This window comes from Gopherus flavomarginatus, chromosome 2, assembly GCF_025201925.1.
Source record: "Gopherus flavomarginatus isolate rGopFla2 chromosome 2, rGopFla2.mat.asm, whole genome shotgun sequence".
NCBI classification, from domain to species: domain Eukaryota; kingdom Metazoa; phylum Chordata; order Testudines; family Testudinidae; genus Gopherus; species Gopherus flavomarginatus.
Genome location: NC_066618.1, coordinates 154,388,266 through 154,409,430, shown reverse-complemented (window position 1 = coordinate 154,409,430; position 21,165 = coordinate 154,388,266). Strand labels below are relative to the sequence as shown.

Genomic DNA, 21,165 nt, shown 5'->3' with positions numbered 1-21,165 from the left:
GCCTTAATGTATATGTGTATCAGCCTTATGAGATTTCTCTCACCAGTTACCCACAGCAAGAGGGGTTTTGATCAGTGATTGGATATTAATAGTTCTATTATCATCCTCACAAGCAGGGGCGGCTCCAGGCACCAGCACGCCAAGCGCGTGCCTGGGGTGGCAAGCCACGGGGGGCACTCTGCCGGTCGCCACAAGAGTGGCAGGCAGGTTGCCTTCGGCGGCATGCCTGCAGAGGGTCCGCTGGTCCCGTGGTTTCGGCGGACCTCCCGCAGGTGTGCCGCCGAATCCACAGGACCAGGGACCTCCTGCAGGCAAGCCGCCAAAGGCAGCCTGCCTGCCGTGCTTGGGGCGGCAAAATACCTAGAGCCGCCCCTGCTCACGAGAAGTGGAAAGTGCTGTCTTCCGACTTTGTGTCTGAGCTGGTACATTTTCATAGCTATTTGACAATGTTGCTGGGTCCTGTGTTTCTTTAAAAATAGCAAGATCTAATATCTCCGGGTAGGTCTTTTATAAACACTAGATTGAGGTGCACAACAGAGAAAATGGAAGCTTCAAAATCATGGCATTGTGCCTCACTTCCTGACTACAGGCTCTGCTCACATAGGCTCAGTCATGGGAAACATGGTGTGGCTGTAGGGGATCTAAGGAAGGATAACAGCCAGACAACTCAAGAGTCCCTGGTTCCTGGCACCAAATAGAACAGTGTTCTCTTTTTATAGTCTTGTTTGCTCTGGTAAAGGCATAACTGAGTATGGATATTCATGAAGTCCTGTATTGGGGGTAGCCGTGTTAGTCTGTATCTACAAAAATCAACAAGGAGTCCAGTGGCATCTTAAAGACTAATGGATTTATTTGGGCATAAACTTTTATGGGTAGAAAAACCTCGCTTCTTCAGATCTGCATCAATAAATTGACTGTAGCATAGTTTCCTTTTAAAGGGCACCCTGATCAAGCATTATTGCATTTATTTCTGGTATCATCAGATGGAAGTGTGGAAGCAATAGAAGTTAAAATATTAGCATAATAAATATTGCAACCCACAAGCTTGGGGGAGCTGTTCCACGTCCCAATTTTGTAGTTAGATACATCCTTGAATGAAACCTTGAATCATGAGTCCGACCCTTGAAAGCTGAGAAGGGTACTGTGTTTCTTGTTCATATGTCAAGCCTCTTTTCAACCAGAAATCAACAGAGTTAATCTTCCAACATTTCTATAGTTCTATCCCTTATGGAATTTAACAGATGATAACCCTTTTGCTGGCTAGTCGGTCCATCTCACAGAACTTAACAGAGACTGATGTGGGTTGCCAGAGGTTCAAAATCCTTAGAGATTAGATTTCATTCTTTTAGGCTTCAAAGTAACTTTCTTTTAAAACCATAATGCACTTCTACAGAATTCTATTGGCTTTGCCCAGGATCTTCAAAGGGAGGGAGATAGGCATCCTATTTCCCTTGAAAGTCAATATGAGCTGCAGATCTTTGCCTTCCATCAGTCTATTCATTTTTGTAGGATTTTTCTATAGGAGTTTCCTCATAGTGCAACAGAATGATTTTCCTTACACAGACAAGGCCTGCTGCCTCAGCTACTAACTGGTGCAAAACAAATCTACCAAGGGTTAAACTCATCTTGCGTTAACTGTAACCTGCCACCCATGCAGTAGCAGCCTGCAGAATTGCATAGGACCCTAAGAATTACCATATTGGATCAGACTAGTCCCACAGCCAGATGGTTCAAAGGTATAGGAATACCTTGGGCCAGGACTATTCCTCTTTCAAGCTTAGAAAATAAACTGTCTGAGTTATTACAAATCCCTTCTAACTTTTAACGTGAAACTGTGCCCCAGTGGACAATGTTAAAGATACTTAAACCACTGATTAGCTGTTAAAATCAAAAGCCTTGCAATTTCACTCTCAATTTGAAGTCAACGGTAATACAGTATTTCACATTTGAATAGCCCCTTTAATTTTAAAATGTCAAAGCACTTTACAAATAATGCACCTAGCTCCTCAGACCTGAGAGAGAGTAAGCATTATCCTTATTTCATCATTTGGGAAACCGAGGCACAGAAAAGGAGGGAGTAAATTTCCTTTAGAGAATCTGTGGCAGAGCTAGGAACAGAATCTAGGAACTGGACTCCAGTTCTTTACCTTGACGAAGATAATTTTTCTTCCATGGAAAAGTAAGCCAATCCCTCTTATTACTGAAAGGACAAAGTGTAAAGAACAAGATTCTTGCTATAACAAATTTATGTGTTATACATGCTTTGAAATAGCTTCAAAGCTGCTATTTACTATTGCTAAAGCTTGGCAGTTTTCGCAAGTCATACCAGTATTCAGAACTCATTCAGTTGCCTTAACTGAGGAAATAATTAATAAACTAGATTTTATATGTTGTCAAAGGTAATAAATAATGCAAGTAATAATGCAAAGGAGATTGGTTAGGACTCAATAAATCATTTGGATTAGTTTCCCTTACACCATATGAAGTAGTAGATGGAACATTGATAATACTGGCCTCATAACAACTGTTGATTTTTATCTACCTATCGAATAAACTTCACTGTGTGGGTGTCAGCAGCATGATGAATTTTTGAAGGGTGCAAAATCTCAGCAACTGAATTGTCAAAGGCAAGGGTCAGCAGGTGCAATGTGTGCCTTGTAAATATCCTTTTTCTATGACTTCATGCACTACCCTTGCAGTCTGCTTGACCCAAAGTACTCTGCATTTCAATAAAACCAAGGATCTCAAAGCACCTTACAAATGTCAATTGAAACTTTGTCTACATACACTTGAACCAGATAGTTAACTGGTTTAATTGAATTGGGTTAAACTGGCATCGTTTAACTGGTGCGAGTATGTTTATATATACTCTGAGAGTATGTCTCCACTGCAAAAAAGACTCCTTGCAGCAAGTCTCAGAGCCTGGGTCACCTGAAACCTTACCGGGTTTCAGAGCCTGGGCTCCAGCCTGAGCCCAGATGTCTACAGTCCTGTTTTTAGCCATGAATCGTGAGCCTGAGTCAGTTGATCTGGGCTCTGAGAATCACTGCCATGGGTCTTCTTTTGCCATTAGGCTTGGTCTACTCTGTGAGGTATTGCCAGCACAGCTGTGCTGACTAGGAGTGTGGGGGGGAAAATCACACTCACTAGCTGACATAGTTATACCAGCAACCTTCCACCCAACCCCAGTGTAGACACAAGTATACTGACAAAAGAGTGCTTTTGCCAGTGTAGCTGAGGTCGTTCAGGGAGGTAGTGTAGCTATGACAGCAAAAGAACTTGTTATACTGACATGCTGCATCCCCACTAAGGGTCTTTGCCATCCTAGCCATACCAGCAAAGGCTCTGAAGTGTAGATAAGCCCTTACTTCAGTTTATCTTTAACGTATTCCTAATCAATTTAATGTAAACTGAAACAAGAGTGTCTACACACACGCACTGGTTTAACTAAACTGGATTAAAATAAAATTAAACTGGTACAACTCTGCTTGTGCACTTGCCCTAAGCCTCCTAAATCCTCTATAAGATAGGTATTAATATACCTATTTTATAAATGGGTAGACTGAGGGCCAGAGAGCTGACAGTTTTTTCACAAGATCATATAGCACATCTCTCAGTGGCACAGCCAGGAATCAAACTCTTAGGTCCTGATTTAAAGCCTCCTCCCCAAACCACCTACGATGGGAGATTTTCAGAAGTGCTTAAGGCCATGTCTGCACTACGAGCTAGGGGTGTGCTTTCTCTGCTCATATACACATGCCTGTTTGTACTCAGCACAGCTAAGCTGTATCTCGACTGACACTACTTGTGCTACTCTGTGCAGCTACATGGCTATTTATACTCATACTAGCTAGATGAGAGCTAGTGCAAGTATGTGTACGTGAGCTGCGGAATCACACCCCTCACCTGTAGTGTGGACCTAGCCTGAGTGACTTTGACCACTGGAAGTCAGTCTCTTAGGCATACTAGAGCCATTTCCTCCCCCTGCTTTGTGGTTCTTTTCTGAAAAATAGTTTATTAAAAACAAATGGAAAAATGTGTAAAACAAGTTAACTGCTTAGCTCAGATTTATTATTTGCACATACAAGAAATTTTTTTGTGTCCCATTGTTTAGCTTGAAAATTCAGGCCCACTGCTTGCCTATAAATGGGCGTTTCTCTTGCAAACATGTTCTTCCTTTTTAGTCTCTCTCAGAAAAAGATGAAAGGTTTCTTTCACCAATCTTGCTCATTATCCCATGAGTCTGTCACTGGGATGTGTGTTTTTTGTTTTAACAAACACACGCTAACAACCATTTAGAAGACAGAATTGTAATACCACTATCAGATTTCTTATATCTACAATACTTTGCCTATCATCAACATGGATCATTTTTGATAATGTGACCCCTAAGGCCACATCTGTTGGGTTCCATCAAAGTGTAGCAAGAAAGAAAACATGAAAACTAGCTCTTATGCTTCCTTCAGATCTAAAACCACATTTGAGTATGTGGTGTCTTATGAGAAGTAAATACTGGCACAGTAAATAGCTAGGAATATATCTAACTTCCCAGGGAAAAACACACCCTCCAAGATCCTGACCAACACTTTGAAGGAGCTAGAAAATGCAGCCATGAAGAGTCCACACCAGATTTTCTTCCAACATTCATCCTCGTGTAAGACTTGGCACTGTAGCGATATAATCTCTTCCAGCAGAGCGGGCATGCACAAGAAAGCTTAATTTGGGACTGTGCACTAGAAAGGGACATTTCAAGTTGCTGAGCACCAAGTAATTTTATCTCCAAAAAATGTACCCCCAAAAAGATCTAGAGAAACAAGAAATGGCAGGGGGCCAGTTCTTAGCAATTGTCTTTCTCAGTGCCAGTTCCGGGATGTGACTTTCACTGTCAGTCACATGCAGTTCTGTCTCTGCTTTAGGACACCCAACAGTTAAGCAGAGCAATCACAGCGATTAACTATGACTAAATGAAAAGGGGTAGGAGAGTAAAAGCAAAATGAAACAAGGCACAAACAGTGGCGACTTCAGTTCTAATCACTTCCGGATGCCCCTCTGTGGAAGCTTTTAACAGAGATTAAACCTTAAAAGTGGCGTCTACCCTAGAGGGGACACATCTCTAAGTAAACTACAACCAGAGTATCATTCCTCAAAATTAGAAGCGAGTCCTTCCTGTAGCCCAGTGGGCTAGCTTACCTCTATTCTAGTCATTGCTTTGCATTATAGTCTGCTTTATTTTATTCAGTAGTAATGCAAGGAATCTACAGGCCTGTATCCCGTAAGACATTGGCTTCAGCAGCTAGCCTCATTCTTGAGGCTTACGAACTTTGGCATAGATAAACTTAGGTAACCCATAAGTTTTGGGGAACTGGAAGTCAAATGTAAGGGGGGAATTTTGTCTACAATGACATCAGCCAACCACAGAAACAAGAGCTACCACCAGCTTCTGGAAGATGGAGAGACCACAGGATATGCATCTACCTTACTGAGTTAGAGTGTTTGTGACTTTACTAAATGGATTCATAAATTATTTATTTGGGAATATAGATGAGTTCCTATAGTGTGAGTGTTGCAGCTGTGCACATTGGGCTCCCCAACTGTATAATAATAGTACTGGGCCTGATCTTGGGACAAAGACCTGTCAATCTTCAAAGCGATAACTGGGCATTCTTATTCATCATCTATAGACCAGGCTACATTTTGCAACATATCATAGATTAGGGGGAAAGGACTTTCATTTAAAGGTTGGTGAGTGCTGTTCAGTTTATCATGGATAACATAAAGAGTTTATAAATAGGTAGGAGCGGCGCCAGGGTTTTTGGCGCCCTAGGCGGGGGTCCTTCCGCACCCCTGGTCGTTGGTGGCAATTCTGCGGCGAGGGGGTCCTTCCGCACTTCTGGTCTTCGGGGCATTTCAGCGATGGGTCCTGGAGTGAGTGAAGGACCCGCCGAAGAATTGCCGCCGAAGACTCGGAGTGCGGAAGCACCCCCCCACCGCCGAATTGCCACGTAGGATGGCAAAATGCTGCCCCCCTAAATCCTGGCGCCCTAAGCTACTGCCTAGGTCGCCTGAATGGAAGTGCTGGCCCTGTAAATAGGCAATGTGAGTAATCTTAACTAAATTCTATGAAGTCAAAGCAGGTGTTGAAATCAGTTACTTAAAACGCACCATTCAAGGAGCTGGCTTGAGGCAGAGAAATGTAATGAATATTAAGAATTTAAAATCTGACTTATATCCCACTGTTTCTCTCTATTTACCGAGATTTGTTTATGTATCCTCACTTGAAATACATGGTCCAAGTACACTGGTGTTTCACAGTAGACGCTGTTAGTACCTTCAGTTACAATAGCATGTATCTGCTCCATTCCTGAACCGGAACAAGAGCTGACCAGGATTTTTATGTGGACCCAGAGCATGGAGACCTGGCACAACTAACAAAGTGAGTTACACTTTGTAGAACGACTTAGTAAATCAGACCCCACGAACGGGGTACCTGTCTTGAACTAGCCTCAGTCTGGGTAGTTGAGTGGAAGAATCTGAGGGGCTGTGTGCAGTGTACCTGCAGGGCCACAAGGGGGCATGCCTGAGGGCAGAGCCCTATGGCAATCATCAAAGCTGTTACTGTCCTTTCTTCACACCAAACCATGGAGTCCTGATTCTTGTCTCTTTTTGTGCTCAGTAAGGAGTTGCTTAGGCATTGCCAGATACCTAATTAATACCCCAATTAATATAAATATCCTATACTCCAGTGGCTTCTTCTATTAGTAACCAATTCTAGCATCAAATGACCTTGTTGTGTCACATATAACCATCTCACTATTTACATAACATGTATCTGGAAGTTTTTGTATGCAGGTTTGCATTTAGACAAAATATTGCAAACATGCATCTCAAAAGAGGCTTATGCCATCTTTAAGCATTAAGGGATTGTAAAGTTTTTCCAAGGTTTTTTTAAGAGGAAACATGAGTTTTAGAGCTTATCCACACAATCCCTCAGTGTGATCTATGTGGGTGTGAACTGTAGAATGCTCTAATGCATTGCGTCCTAACTGCCCCAGGTAGCCCCTGCTGGCACAAACTAAAAGGGACTGAGGGCATATTAATGTAGCTCTACGTCAACACAACCTGGGCAATTCGAGCAACATATTAATGCTCTACAGTTCACACCCCCATAGACCACACTGCAGCATCTTGTAGACAAGCCCTTAGTCATAACCAAAACATTTCCCAACTACACACGTTTTCTGTGAAGATAAATGAATGAAGAAGACTTGAAAGTGTCTCTAAAAGAAATTATGTTCAGTATTTCTCGAATTCTTTGTGTGGGTTTGAAACAGAGGTTTTTCTCTGTGAAACTAGGGGGTGTGTGAAAAAGCCCACGTTTACTTCTCTTGATAACAGATCTCTCCACGTTATTTCTCTCAAATATCCTGAATAGAACATCCTTGCATTTTTACAAAGTCTTGTACTCAAGAAGAGAGCTCATCTCTATACCAGTCTTGTATCTCATACCAGCAGGATGTACCTGGGTTTTTGATCAGAAGATCTCATTGATCTGCTGGCTCTTTTGATCAAAACAGTCTTTTTATTTAAGATCTGCTATTTGCAGTACATTAACAACTAACTATTAAAGACTTCTATCAAATATCTATACAAAGCAAGAATCACAGTAGCACCTTTTATACAACTTTCAAAACAAAATATAAAAAAAATAGTGTTAAAACAAAATGGACATTATAAACTGGATTTCAGAATCTGTGTAAACATATTTGAGGTGATAAATGTGGTATCTTTTCTTTGACACTTTTGGAGTCCAGATCTCAACTTTTCTAAAACTTTGGAGAACGTTTGGATTCAACTGAGAGGTATCTGCCATGAAGTTTGGATTATAATCTAAACACTGTTTAGGCAAGAGAGGAAGATTGTTTTTCATGAGGCGGGATTAATTTGGATCAAACTCTTAAGTAAATTCTGTATTAAAAGAAACAGCACACAAGTTTGGGACATAAACACATAACGAGCATCTCTTTCAAACACCACATGCATTGCTAAGGATAAGCCAGGGAAGAAAGAAAAAGCCTATTTTTTCCACTCTCCTGAAAGAGAACCAGAGATGTTTGCAGAAAATACAGTTGATCATTGCCACTGACTTGTCAGCGAGAAGAAGGTCTCAAGATGATAGGGTTGAAATTCTTTGGGGAAAGCTGTTACTTCCCAAAAGTCATCTCTTGTTAAGCATCTTAAGGACATGAGAATATTTCCTTAACTTATTCTCTGGGGAACTGAACAGGTATCAGCACCTTGTCACTCCTCAAAAATGTCAGTCCACTAATCTGCTTGCGCATCTTGTGTTCTTGTTAAGAAATCTAAAACTCTTGTGTCCCTCTTGATCAGCTGCTTGCTGATAACATCAGATTCGACCAGAACTAACCTGCTGCCTTGTACCTGAAGCAAGGAGTCATGTTCTAATCAAAACTCTGTAATGTCAATGGGAGTTGGGTACCTAATTTCCTTGGACATCTGTGAACATCCCAGCCTGAAGCCTCTCAGCACATGGTGCTCATTTCTCTTCAGGATTAGGTAGCCCCAATTTGCACAGCCACTGTCTGGCACAAGGGCTCCCCAGCCAATTTCAGCAGCAAGAGTATGAAATCAGGAGCTGTGTTGTCTAGTGGTCAGAACTGTCAGCTAGGACTCGGGAGCAAAGCTAGGCAAATAATAATCTTTTCTTGGGGGGGTGGGTCTGAACATTTCTTTAAAAAAAAAAATCCGATCAAACTGAACATAGAATTTTTGATGAATTGAAAAAGTCCATTTTCCAGAGTGGTTGTTTGAACCTGTCTCTTCCACATCCAGGTAACTGCCCTAATCATTGGGCTAATGGTTACAAAGATTGGGGGAGGGGAACAGCAGCAGCAGAGTCACTCCCCATCTTCTCCTCTGGCCGTTTTGTGAATGGCCAAAACTATTTATGTCAAATTCAGGAATTGTTTTGGTTTGACCAAAACTACATTTTTTCATCAAATACGTTACTCATCCATTTCACTCAGCTCTACTTGGGAGATGTAGGTGGAGACTCCGAGTTTAGCAAAGTGTCACACTCAGGGACAGTTCACCCCCTTTAACTTTCTTCGCAGGCTCATAGGTGCACCACTTCTTTACCACTTCCAGCATGTTTGAAATCTGAGCTTCCGCAAAGTTTGAAATTTCAGTTAGAGGGGTGTTGGCAAAAAAGCTAGCTGCTTTTGGGTTTGGAGGGTGAGATCAAATCAAAGTTTCAATCCATGTAACTTCTTCGGTGGGACATGATGATCTCTGCTGCACCAAAGGGGGCCATGAGATCTGCATTTTCAGATATCTTTTCAGTCATCGATATGCACAGTCATGTCATGCGGTGCTGATGGGAGACACATGAATGATAGGGCTCTATCCTGTTCTTAAACAACCAGGATTGTACAACTGATTGAACAGCTAGTTCATTGGCGTTACTTTTATTTTGTTTATGGAGGTGGGAAATGCTTACCATAAGAATAACTACAAAGGCATGTTTGAAATAGCTGAAGTCAAAACAGTGATTCTGGAAATGGATAAGGGAACAAAGTGAGTAGGCTGTATAAGTAGCTGTCTCACCAAGTATATTAGTATTACAGACCGTGGATTTAAAAAAAAGTCAGGGAAAGACCAGAACTTCAAGATTCAAATCCAGTTCTGAATTTTTCCCAGAGTCTTGGTATATCTGAAAATGAGATTTAAGTTGGGCCCCATCTTTAGACTTCTGGATTCCATCACTTGTATAACGTCTATATTCATTATGTAACTTTAATAAACACTTCTTATGGGTGAAATATTGAATGCAAAGTGGTCCTAATTCTCATCTGACATAACTGGTTAACTCTGACATCAGTGGAGCTACTCCTGATTTACACTGGGACCAAGTATGTCGCTTATACTACTGTGTGATGTATGTAGTTATAAACTTACAATTTTGTTCTGTGTACTCCATGTTTAAACTTTCAGAAGCCTGCTTTCTGCCAGATGCTATTATACAGGAGAGGCTTCCACGGTGCTCCCTCATGGACAGTTTATTCTTCTTCTGTTTTGTCTTCTCTTATTCTAAAATACAGCATCACTCACATTGGAAGGACGTGGTTTCCCTTTGTGTTGGACAAATAGCATTTAATTAAAATAACAACCAACTCAACCTGTTCAGCGACCTGGGTGCAATAAATTTGATGGTCTCAGTCCAATTGCTAGTGGACACACACTAGTTATTAAACTCCTCACCACCACATGTAATCTGAGCAAAGAGGCTAAGAGCTAAATGGACTATAGAGACTGAACTCCAGTATCTTCTTTAGAGGCCATCTCTCCATAACAGGCTTGAATATATTGGCCAGGCAGTATGGGAAAGACAGAACACTTGCCCTCCTGTTATTTGTACAATGCCTTTGGAGGGGTAATAAGAGGACAGTTATCCAAAACTGTCAGTCTGACACCTTTCCCCATCAGCAACAAATTGATATTTCTTTCAGGGTAAAAATTTAAACAAGCAAGCTCATTTAACAGTCTCCATCCCAATTAAATAAACATGATATAGTGTGAGCTTTGTTCCATCCTGCAAAGAACAGAACATCTTTCCTTGAACTCTTTTGTATTTTGTGAATATGAAAAAAGTAAAACAACGTTCTATTTAGCTGTAAATCTGATCTCTAGTTTAGTTTGATTTATGGAGAGAAATCCCCACTAGAGAGTGGAGTCTGATTGGCATTTTGTGGAATGGGATCAGCTAGCTTACGTGTTGGAGAAAACTGAGAAATACATTCATTAAAGACAATGAAATGAAAACTCTTGCCTGTGCTCATAAGGGAAAGAAATAAAGGACGTATCCTAGTTGCTTCTAATTAAATCAGCCTGAATGAAAGATGAATGAGCCTGATTTTTCCTGGGCTGAAATAGATCTGTTCATACGTGGAAATGAAAAACAAATAACAACCCAGTCTGCAGCTGCTGTTTGTCATGTTCACAGAAAATATGAAAAATCAGTTAGAGTTGGAGAGAGAAAACAGAGATACTCATTAGAGAAGCATTGGTTCAATGTAAATGTCTCCAAAGGTGCACAGTTGGTTTATGATTTGGATTATAGGCTTGCCTCAAACAAAGCTACTGTACTGTTCTCCAGCATGCCAATTTCCAGCTGTCTGCCCCACTTCTGAGGGGCCAGGTTAGCCAGAGGCCAATTATCAGGACAAGTAGCACCATGAGTCTCAATTCTGCACCATTTTCAGTCATCATCTTTGACTTGTTCAACTTCATTTGAGCTTAATTGCCAGTGGGACCTGGGGGGATGGGTGACCACATCACTAAAACCACTTCCAAAACTGGTCCCAATTATTATTATTTGTCTTTGCAGGTTTTGACTGGGTCATGGAGACTGACCTGTCCTCTTGATCCTAGAGGGTGGTCCCTGTAATTCAGAGGCCAGACATACTGATGGAGGAAAGAGTGATGAAGTTTGGTGTGCTACCTCCTATGCTATATCTATCCTGTGAATACAGACAGGGTTTTAGTCTCTCAGGCTGTCAAATTGGCCCCTTTAACCAGCACTAAATTCACTTACAAGTGTTGTGAAAATAATTTCTTTCTAGACTAAATTAACTAAAAAAAGATTAATTTAAGCCCAATAAATCTGACAATCATCATGAATTACGTTTCACTTAACTAGCCCATGCAATCTCATTCTCAGGCCCTAGAGTGGGAGGAGAGGAGAAAAGTTATTGTAAAACTTACGGTAATTTATTGAAAAACATTTCCCTTCTGCAGCTTTTTTGCATTTTCATCTGCAAGATGAGTGTCAATTAAAACTCACTCCAGCACATTTTTTCTGTTACAAATCTCTGAAAAGCTACAATATGAAAATAACACTGTCCTTGGGAGCCAAATAGAATGAAAAGTCAAAAGTCATTGCTTGTGAAAATCAATGTATTTAGAACTCAGGTGTAGCGTGCAGGAAAACATTTAGTGTTGTTAATGCTGGAGGTGGGTGGCTGCCAGGGGAGTATATCTTTGGTTTATGGGAAATCATAAACCAACTTTGTGATAAATAAAGTGTGTGTGTGGAGGATAACTCTTTGATGGACAGCCAGTTAGCTGTAAAATCCCTCTTGATAGCTGTTCTTTACTTGCTTTACCTGTAAAGGGTTAAAAAATCCCCAGGTGAAGGGAAAAAAAAGTGGGCACCTGACCAAAAGAGCCAATGGGATGGCTAGAACTTTTTAAAATGGGGGAAAGAAACTTTCCCTTTGTCTGTCTGTTCTCTGGGCTGGAGGGAGAGAGCAGCCATGCTATAAGCAGCTTTAAGCCAGGTATGATAATAAATTATCAGATCATGCCTAGAACTACTTATCTAAACTCCAAATGTGTAAGTAAATCAAAATGTTTAGCTAGAAGTGATCAGGTTTATTTTTTAAGGCTTGTGGATCTCCTCTGTGCTAACCCCAGATGCTTTTGTTTGCTTGTAACCTTTGAGCTGAACCCCCAAGAAAGATGTTTTAGCAAAAAGCCTGAGTTCCAGATGTATTTTTTCCCTTTTTGTTTTTAATAAAATTTCTTTTTTTAAGAACAGGATTGGATTTTTGGTGTCCTAAGAAGTTTGTGGATGATGTTTGATTAGCTGGTAGCCACAGCTAATTTCCTTTGTTTTCTTTCTCAGCTCTTCCCCAGAAGTGGGGGTGGGGAGAGGTGAAAGGGCTTGATGGTACCCCATAGGGAGGAATTCCCAAGTGCTCCTTCCTGGGTTCAAAGGGTTTTTTGGGGTGGAGGGTTGCATTTGGGCAGTGGCAGTATTTACCAAGCCAAGGTCAGAGAAAAGCTGTAACCTTGGGAGTTTAATGCAAGCCTGGAGTGGAAAGTATTAATTTTTAGAATCCTTGCGGGCCCCCACCTTCTGCACTAGGAGTGACAGAGTGGGGATTCAGCCTTGACAAACTTCAAGCTGGTTGGCGTGATAGTAGCCTTCGTTCAGGCACAATGCGTGAGCAGCTAAATTCTCCTCTGTTTAGTGATGGCTGAAACAGAAGCCGCCACTCAATTCACAGACTAGCTATGGCACAAGGTTGGAATTGGAGCTGAGCCATGTGAACTGAAGAGTTTTCCTTTGGAGACTGAATTCAAATATAGGGGCTGGATATTATTTGGTGGAGCTGTAATTGTCTGTCAGAAGCAGCCGGAAGCAGGAAAATAAATAGAGAGCTGGAAAATAAATAGAGAGCCAGGAAATAACAAGAGAAACAATGGTTAACATGGCCCTGAAAGAGAGCTTTTCAGGCAGAGTATTGGTTGGAAAGAGGCTTGGAAGTGTGGAAACTGACCCCTACTCTGTTCAGAGAGATAGGAATTTGTGTATGTTCTTTGTAAATAAATAGGATTGCAATAAATACCTGACTCTTTCATCAATTTCTTCTCTTAATGGAAACAATCCAAAAGACCCCAAATATTGGCTAATCACCTGGGCTAAAGGGTAACAGTCTAATACACTAAAAAGCCCCATATGATACTGTTATAAAGAAAGGGAGAGCGAAAGTCTTACCTTAGAGTTTAAAAAGACCTATAGAATTAAATCATCTGTCCCTTTTGGTCATTGGCAGGATTGTTCCTGCATGTTCTCCAATCATTTGTCCTGTTTTAAATGAACAGAGATGGGGTCTTTTAGACCACTAATGCCTAGTAGTTTTACATAAATGCATACACTTGTAGCATCCAAATATCTGTAGGAAAATCCGCAAGTGAATATTACATTGAAGTCTTTGTGCCTTCAACAACAAGCTGCCGAAAGGACATTGTGGAACTCTCATTGTTCATAGCAAACTGACTCCTCCTTCTGTTGAGTTGTGTCTGTTGCTCCATTGAGCAAGAAATAATTTGAGCTCTTGTAATGTCTGTTCCACAGACTAGCTCTTGAAATCCTAACCGTGCCCAGAGGAGTGATGGGCTTAGAGGGCACATGTACAGATGGGTTGAAAATATTCAGTATTAAAAAATTACTTGAGCTTTCGTATTATCCTGCTTCAGTGCTTTGGGCATGTCAAGGCTGCCTTGCTAGCTTGAGCCTGTTCCTAACCTCACAATCCTGATGGACAGTCATCTGGAAAGCTGCTTTAGTTTGGAAAAGGAAATGCTGCACTTTGCTAAATTCACTTAGTTTCAGGCCATCTCCTGTCCTTCCTCTGTAATTCTTACTGACCATGCCAAAAATATTCTACCTGGCTCCTGTAGTGTAGGTCCAGAATAACTGAGTTCAAGCCGTAACTTAGGGAAAACTCCTGTATGATGACATTAGATGAGGCTGTGTTAGTCTGAGTGGTACAGAGTCAGAGAGAACCTCCGAGTCGGCCCCTGTCCGGTAGCATGAATAAGGAATCCCCTTGTTGTTAGTTTCAATTAAATGCTGCAAATATTTATCGTACTGCAAACATGCTGTTATTTATCACTTGGTTATGATGCATTTTTTAATTTCTTTGCACAGTTCTCTTGTTGTGGAGGTGATGAATATAAAGACTGGGATGTCAATCAGTACCATTCATGCAACGGCAGTGGTCCTCTGGCTTGCGGGGTTCCATACACTTGCTGTATCAAGAAGGTAAGGGAGATTGAGCAGTTAAGAGAAGAAATTGAAAAGTGTTAATTAAAACAGTCCTATAACAACTCTCTAGGGCCTTCTAGCGTATGTCTCCTCTGTCACTTCTCACAATGTGGCTCCTGGTCTGAGAGCTTTCTTCTCTGCTTGTGCTGCCTTCTTAAATGGCCTTCTCATGTCTCTTCTCACATAACAGATCTTTTCTTTTCTCCCTTGCCTACTTGTGTCTATTTTTCTCACTCTCTACCGTTAGCCTTTTTATAGACTGTCTTGCATTTATCACTTGAACAGACCAGAGGACAACTCAATTTCATAGCAACTTTTGAGGTTACAGATTTTTTTCATTCCGCTTTGGAATGAAAACAAAACCTTTCAAAAGAGTTTTGTGAAACATTTGCATGTGTTAAGTACAGGGCCGGCTTTAGACCTATTCCACCAATTCCCCTGAATTGGGCCCCACGCCTAAGAGGGCCCCGCGCCCAGTGAGAATCCCTTCCGTGGCTAGAGGCGCCTTTTTAATTTTTACTCACCTGGTGGCGCTTTGGGTCTTCAGCAGCCAGTCCTTCACTCTCTCCGGGTCTTCAACGGTACTTCAGCAGCGGGTCCTTCACTTACTCTGGGTTTTCGGCGACACTTCAGCAGCGAGTCCTTCAGTGCTGCTGAAGAACTGGAGCGAGTGAAGGACCCAGCGCCAAAGTGCCGCCAAAGACTCAGAGCACCACCCGGTGAATACAAGCCCCATGTGTTTTTTTGGTTTTTTTTTTACATGTTTTTTTTTTTAAGTCATCCCTGTCAGGGCCCCGTTGAAACTGTTTGAATTGGGCCCCGCACTTCCTAAAGCCGGCCCTGGTTAGCATCAGAGGGGTAGCCGTGTTAGTCTGGATCTGTAAAAAGCGACAGAGTTCTGTGGCACCTTATAGACTAACAGACGTATTGGAGCATGAACTTTTGTGGATGAATACCTACTTTGTCAGATAAATGTAGTCACTCTTGATAGCCTGGGGGTATAGGGTACTGGCCTTAATTCAGAGCAGTTTTTCATCCCTCCAGGGCCGGCGCTATCATTTAGGCAGCCTAGGCAATCACCTAGGGTGCCAGGATTATTCGGGGAGGAGTGGCATTTTCCCAGGGGAGGCAGCAGGCGGCTCCAGTTGACCTGCCACAGGCATGCCTTCGGAGGGTCCTTTGGTCCGCGGCTCCGGTGGAGCTGCCGCAGTCATGCCTGCGGAGGGTCGGCTGCTCGCCTGGCTCCGGTGGACCTCCTGCAGGCACGACTGCGGCAGCTCCACCGGAGCCACGGACCAAAGGACCCTCCGCAGGCATGACTGCGGCAGCTCCACCGGAGCCGTGGGATCAGCACGGGAGGGCGGCGAAATGGCCGTGCGCCTAGGGTGTGAGAAACCCTAGCACCGGTCCTGCATCCCACATCACTCTAAACCAGGCAGAGCAGGGTTTTGAACCTAAATTTCCCACTTGCTGGGCCAGTATCTATATCACCAGGCTATAGAATCTCTCTTAAAACCAATCCAAACTAAAGTTTCAGCATAACAGCATATTTTGACATTCAGACCAGCTCTATTTGTCACCTCATGTAGACCAGGCTTTGATCACAATTCTATCTGCTGGGCACCCCTCTAACCACTAGACTCTGCTCCCTCCCCTGCAGTATCACATCTGCATTTCAGAGGGTTGCCCATTTGGAGGACCCTACTTGTCATGACACTGCATCAACTTTTTTCAAAGTGACTGACGTTGCACTCCATATGTTTTATGGAAATATGCTTATGAGTGTGAATATGATGTATCATTACAAAGGTTACAACCTACTGAATACATTCATCCTGTTTCTGTGAATGTATCATTCTTGTATCTGAAGCTAGGAATGTGAAGTGTAACTCTGAGGTTCTATTGTAATTATGCAAAGCGTGGGCCATTAATGGTAGTTTAGAATCTAGATGGCTCCCACTGACTAGGACAATTGGTTGTGAATGGTTTATTTACCTGCAAGCCTTCTTGTGTATGCGTGGACCAGCCCCTGGGTAATGAAGAATGAGGTTTCACAGGACATGTGCCCATGTCACATCATACTGGAATCCATCTTAAAGCTGGTACTTGTCCATTTAGAAGGAGGGGTGGGGACCCAGAGAGGCAAAAGATTCTTGCCTTGTGCCAAAGCTATAAAAGGGGGTAAACCCGTTTTCCACCTAAAATGTCTACTGGAACTAACAAGGACTGTAGCGGGGAAAGGATTGGGCCCAGACTAGAAAGGAATCTAGTCTGTGAAAGAAGCCTATTGAAACATCTCTGAGTGTGAAAGATTCCCTTTACAGTTTCTTGATGTATTAGGTTTAGATGTGCATGTTTTTGTTTTGTTTTGCTTGGTAACTTACTTTTGTTCTGTCTGTTATTACTTGAAACCACTTAAATCCTACTTTTTATACTTAATAAAATCAGCTGTGTTTATTAACAAACCCAGAGTAAGTGATTAATACCTGGGGGAACAAACAGCTGTGCCTATCTCTCAATCAGTAGTATAGAGAGCGGGCAATTTATGGAGTTTATCCTGTATAGCTTTATACAGAGTAAAACGGATTTATTTGGGGTTTTGGATCCCATTGGGAACTGGGTTTCTGGGTGTTAGGTAACCTGCTGAGTGGTTTTCAGTTAAAGCCTGCAGCTTTGGGGGCGTGGTTCAGACCCTGTGTCTGTGTTGCAGCAGGCTATCATGTCTGGCTCGACAGGACAGGGTTCTGGAAGTCCCAGGCTGGCAGGGAAAATGGGCTCAGAGGTAATTTCAGCACATCAGGTGACAGTCCCAAGGGGGTCTCTCTGACCGCACCTGTTAGTGACCTCTTGACAGTCAGGGCACTGTCCTGTTGCAGCTCGTTGTCTTTCATGAGCATCTATTGTCTCCTTGGGGGACTAGTCAGCAGCTTACAAAGTTGGCTTGTAGGATCTGATAAAATTAGGACAATCCCTTGAAAATCCATGACATGTGGCACCTCAGATGCAGCCCTGCAGGGCTGCTCCACTGAAAATCTGTATGCTCAAATCTTCAGACTTAACTGAAGAACCAGCAAAAAACAAAGGATGAAGTACCCTGGATACTATAACAACTCAAGACCATCCTGGCAGGCTCAATGCTTGGGGGAGGACTGAGTTAGCCCCATTGGGCCACTTCTAGACCTCTAAGATAGGTTTCCAACATCACTGGGGAGTTAGCTGGCTGATTCCCCCTAATGTTGAGAGGGTTGAGTATATTTTTGATGTTATGCCCCTAGCCCTTTAACTTTTCTGATGCACTCTTCATTGTGGTAAGTAGCGTGTGCATGTTTGATCTGTTTGGTATGAGATATAAGAAAGTTCCTTTTGCACTTCTTATGTAGTAAAAGGACAGGAAGACAGGTCCAAGCTAGTGACAAAATCTATAGAAGTCCACTGGGGCGATGGCCTTTGCCAGAGACCCTGAGAGGGGCACCCACTAAAATCATTAGCCTTACTTAAAAAATCCGTGCAGTTTCTGTTGATTAGAGACCAGAATGTACTTAACATAGGAATGATTCTTCTGAACCTATGAAAGCCTTGTATTGCAGCCTTACCTTACTTAACTATTAACCACACTTTGATTATACATAATGTGACAGACCCAAATCAGTGGGGTACAGGAGTCTGGTAGAGGGCAAATATACTGGTCATTGGATGAGTAGTTTTCTGTTCCCTGAGTGACCAGAGCAGGGGCTGCACTAGAGTAGTCAGGAACCTGCTAGAACCAATTAAGGCAGACAGGCTGATTAGATCACCTGCAGCTAATCAAGGCAGGCTAATCAGGGCACCTGGGTTTAAAAAGGAGCTCACTCCAGTCAAGCAGAGAGGAGCCAGAGGAGAGGAAGTGCATGTGAGGAGCTGGGAGCAAGAGGCACAAGGAGCAGAGAGTAAGAGGGTGTGCTGCTGGAGGACTAAGGAGTACAAGCGTTATCAGACACCAGGAGGAAGGTCCTGTGGTGAGGATAAAGAAGGTGTTTGGAGGAGGCCATGGGGAAGTAGCCCAGGGAGTTGTAGCTGTCATGCAGCTGTTACAGGAGGCACTATAGACAGCTGCAATCCACAGGGCCCTGGGCTGGAACCCGGAGTAGAGGGCTGACCCGGGTTCCCCCCAAACCTCCCAACTCCTGATCAGACACAGGAGGAGGTGACCCAGACTATGGGGAAGATCACTGAGGTGAGCAAATCTGCCAATAAGCGCAGGACCCACCAAGGTAGAGGAGGAACTTTGTCACAACTGGTGTTAGGGGTTGGATCTGGTGTGCACAGCGTGGCAGAAGGAGGGTGATTTTAAAAAAAAAAAAAGTAGAGGGTTTATTTTTTTCCACCACAATGGATGACTTAGTACAGGCATTGATACAAGCTACAGCGGCCCAGCAGGAGGCTACCCGGGTCCAGGCAGCTGCCCAACAGGAGGCAGTGCAGCTGCAGCAAGAGACTAATCGCCTGCTGATGGACCAGGCTTCTCAAGACCGGGCTATGTTGCGGGAACTAGTAAACCAGGTAAAGACCCTTACAGAGCTGAACAGTGGCCATGATGGGACGCAGATCATACAGGCCAGCCATTGGCTGCAGAAAATGACGCAGGAGGATGATGTAGAGACATACCTTCTGGCCTTTGAGAGGACAGCCCTACGGGAGGCCTGGCCTCAAGATCACTGGTCTGGCATCCTTGCCCCATTCCTGTGTGGAGAGGCCCAGAAGGCTTACTATGATCTGCCTGAAGAGGCTGCAGCAGACTTACCCCCAGCTGAAAGCAGAGATCCTGGCCAGATCTGGGGTAACGACCACAGTGCGGGCCCAACAGTATCACAAGTGGTGGTACCAAGAAAACAAAACCCGTGGTCCCAATTGTATGACCTCATCCATCTCGCACAAAAGTGGTTGCTAACGGAGTCCGGAAGAGATACTAGAGGTTCTGGTCATTGACTGATACATGAGGGGACTACGGCCAGACCTTTGTGCTTGGGTAAGCCAGAACGAACCCATCTACCTATGATGAGGTTGTTGCACTGGTAGAGAGGCGAAGGATGGCGAGGGAGCTGACCCGACCAGTTAAGGAAGAGGCACCCCGGGTTAAACTATCAGCACCAAGCCCTAGAACTCGGATGATTGGGCCACCAGGAGGGCTCAGGTGGAAAGAGAGGGGCTGAAGGCCCACCAGAGGCCTCAAAGAGTTGGAGCACAGAGGGAGAAGAGGATCATGATGTTAGATTGCCCAAACCAAGAGACTGGGGAATGCCTAGGGCTCCATACAGATGTTATGCCTGTGGGTAGTGGGGACATATAGCTGCACAGTGTCCCAATGCTGAGGAGCCTATGCTGTATAACCTGGGGAACTGGGCAGACCCATGCTCCCTAATCCACCTTGTGGAGGATCTCACTAACCCCACATATGTACACCAGACCAGTAAAGCTAAATGGGGTAGAGACCACAGCACTGGTTGATTCAGGGAGTGCTATCATGCTTGTCTCGGGGAAGCTTGTGAAGTGTAGTCAGCTGCTGCGGGCTAAGCGTACGGGGATAACATGCGTCCATGGGACAGTTGGTTATTACCCCAGTAAAAAATGAGATTCAGGGGAACACTACTGAGGTAGCAGCAGATGTAGTCCCTAAACTCCCATACCCGGTGCTCATAGGGAGGGACTTCCCAGGGTTTGGAGACTTACTCCCAGAAGGAGGATTGGAGAAAGAGGGGACCCCTGAAGTTAGTGAGCCATCCACAGTAGACTGTCACTCCCTAGTCTTCTCTGAAATATCCCCAGATTTATTTTCCATTCCCAGACAGGGTAGAAAGTCGAAAAGGGAAAGGAGGGCAGCTAAGGCTTTGGGAACCCGAATACTGGCCCAAAGCCAGAGGGTCGCTCTCATAGGTAGACAGACCCGAGCAGCTGAAAAGAAGGCCACTCAAGAGGGAGAAGCACTTGAGTCTGACCCCCACCCTAATGCTTCTGAACCAGTAGAGGCAACAGAGACTGGGCCCCTAGATCTTGGGCAGATTAGCCCTGGGAGAGGAAATTTTGGACAGGACCAGGCCAAAGACCCAAGATATGACAACATTAGGAAGGAGGTGACTGAAATAGATGGGGTCCCTGTGGAAGGGAGAACCCAGGAACCAGGACCCTACTTCATAATGAAGAAGAATCTCTTATATCTGGTTGCACTAGTACAAGGGCAGAAGGTACAGCAGATCTTAGTACCTCAAAAACACCAGAACGCTGTATTAATTCTTGCTCATAGTCATCTTTTTGGGGGGCACTTGCGAGTAGAGTAGACCCTGGCACGAGTCCTACAACGGTTCTTCTGGCCTGGAGTACATGAAGTGCGAAGGTACTGTGCGTCCTGCCCGGAATGTCAGCTGCACAGTCCCCATACCCACCTGAGGGCACCTTTAGTATCCCTTCCGATCATAGAGGTCCCTTTTGAGCGAATAGCCATGGATCTAGTGGGACCCCTGGAGAAGACGGCTCGAGGCCACCAATATATACTAGTTGTT

At 43.6% G+C, this 21,165-nt stretch overlaps 1 protein-coding gene across 2 annotated transcripts in view; it reads left to right on the top strand.

Moving 5' to 3' along the window:
- LOC127044928 (tetraspanin-15-like) overlaps positions 1–21,165 on the top strand; it is a 210,828-nt gene that overhangs the window by 97,970 nt on the left and 91,693 nt on the right. For both annotated transcript variants that reach the window (XM_050940242.1, XM_050940241.1), the window contains exon 5: positions 14,516–14,629. In XM_050940242.1, coding sequence (XP_050796199.1) covers positions 14,516–14,629 — 114 coding nt within the window. The remainder of the gene's footprint in view (positions 1–14,515; positions 14,630–21,165) is intronic.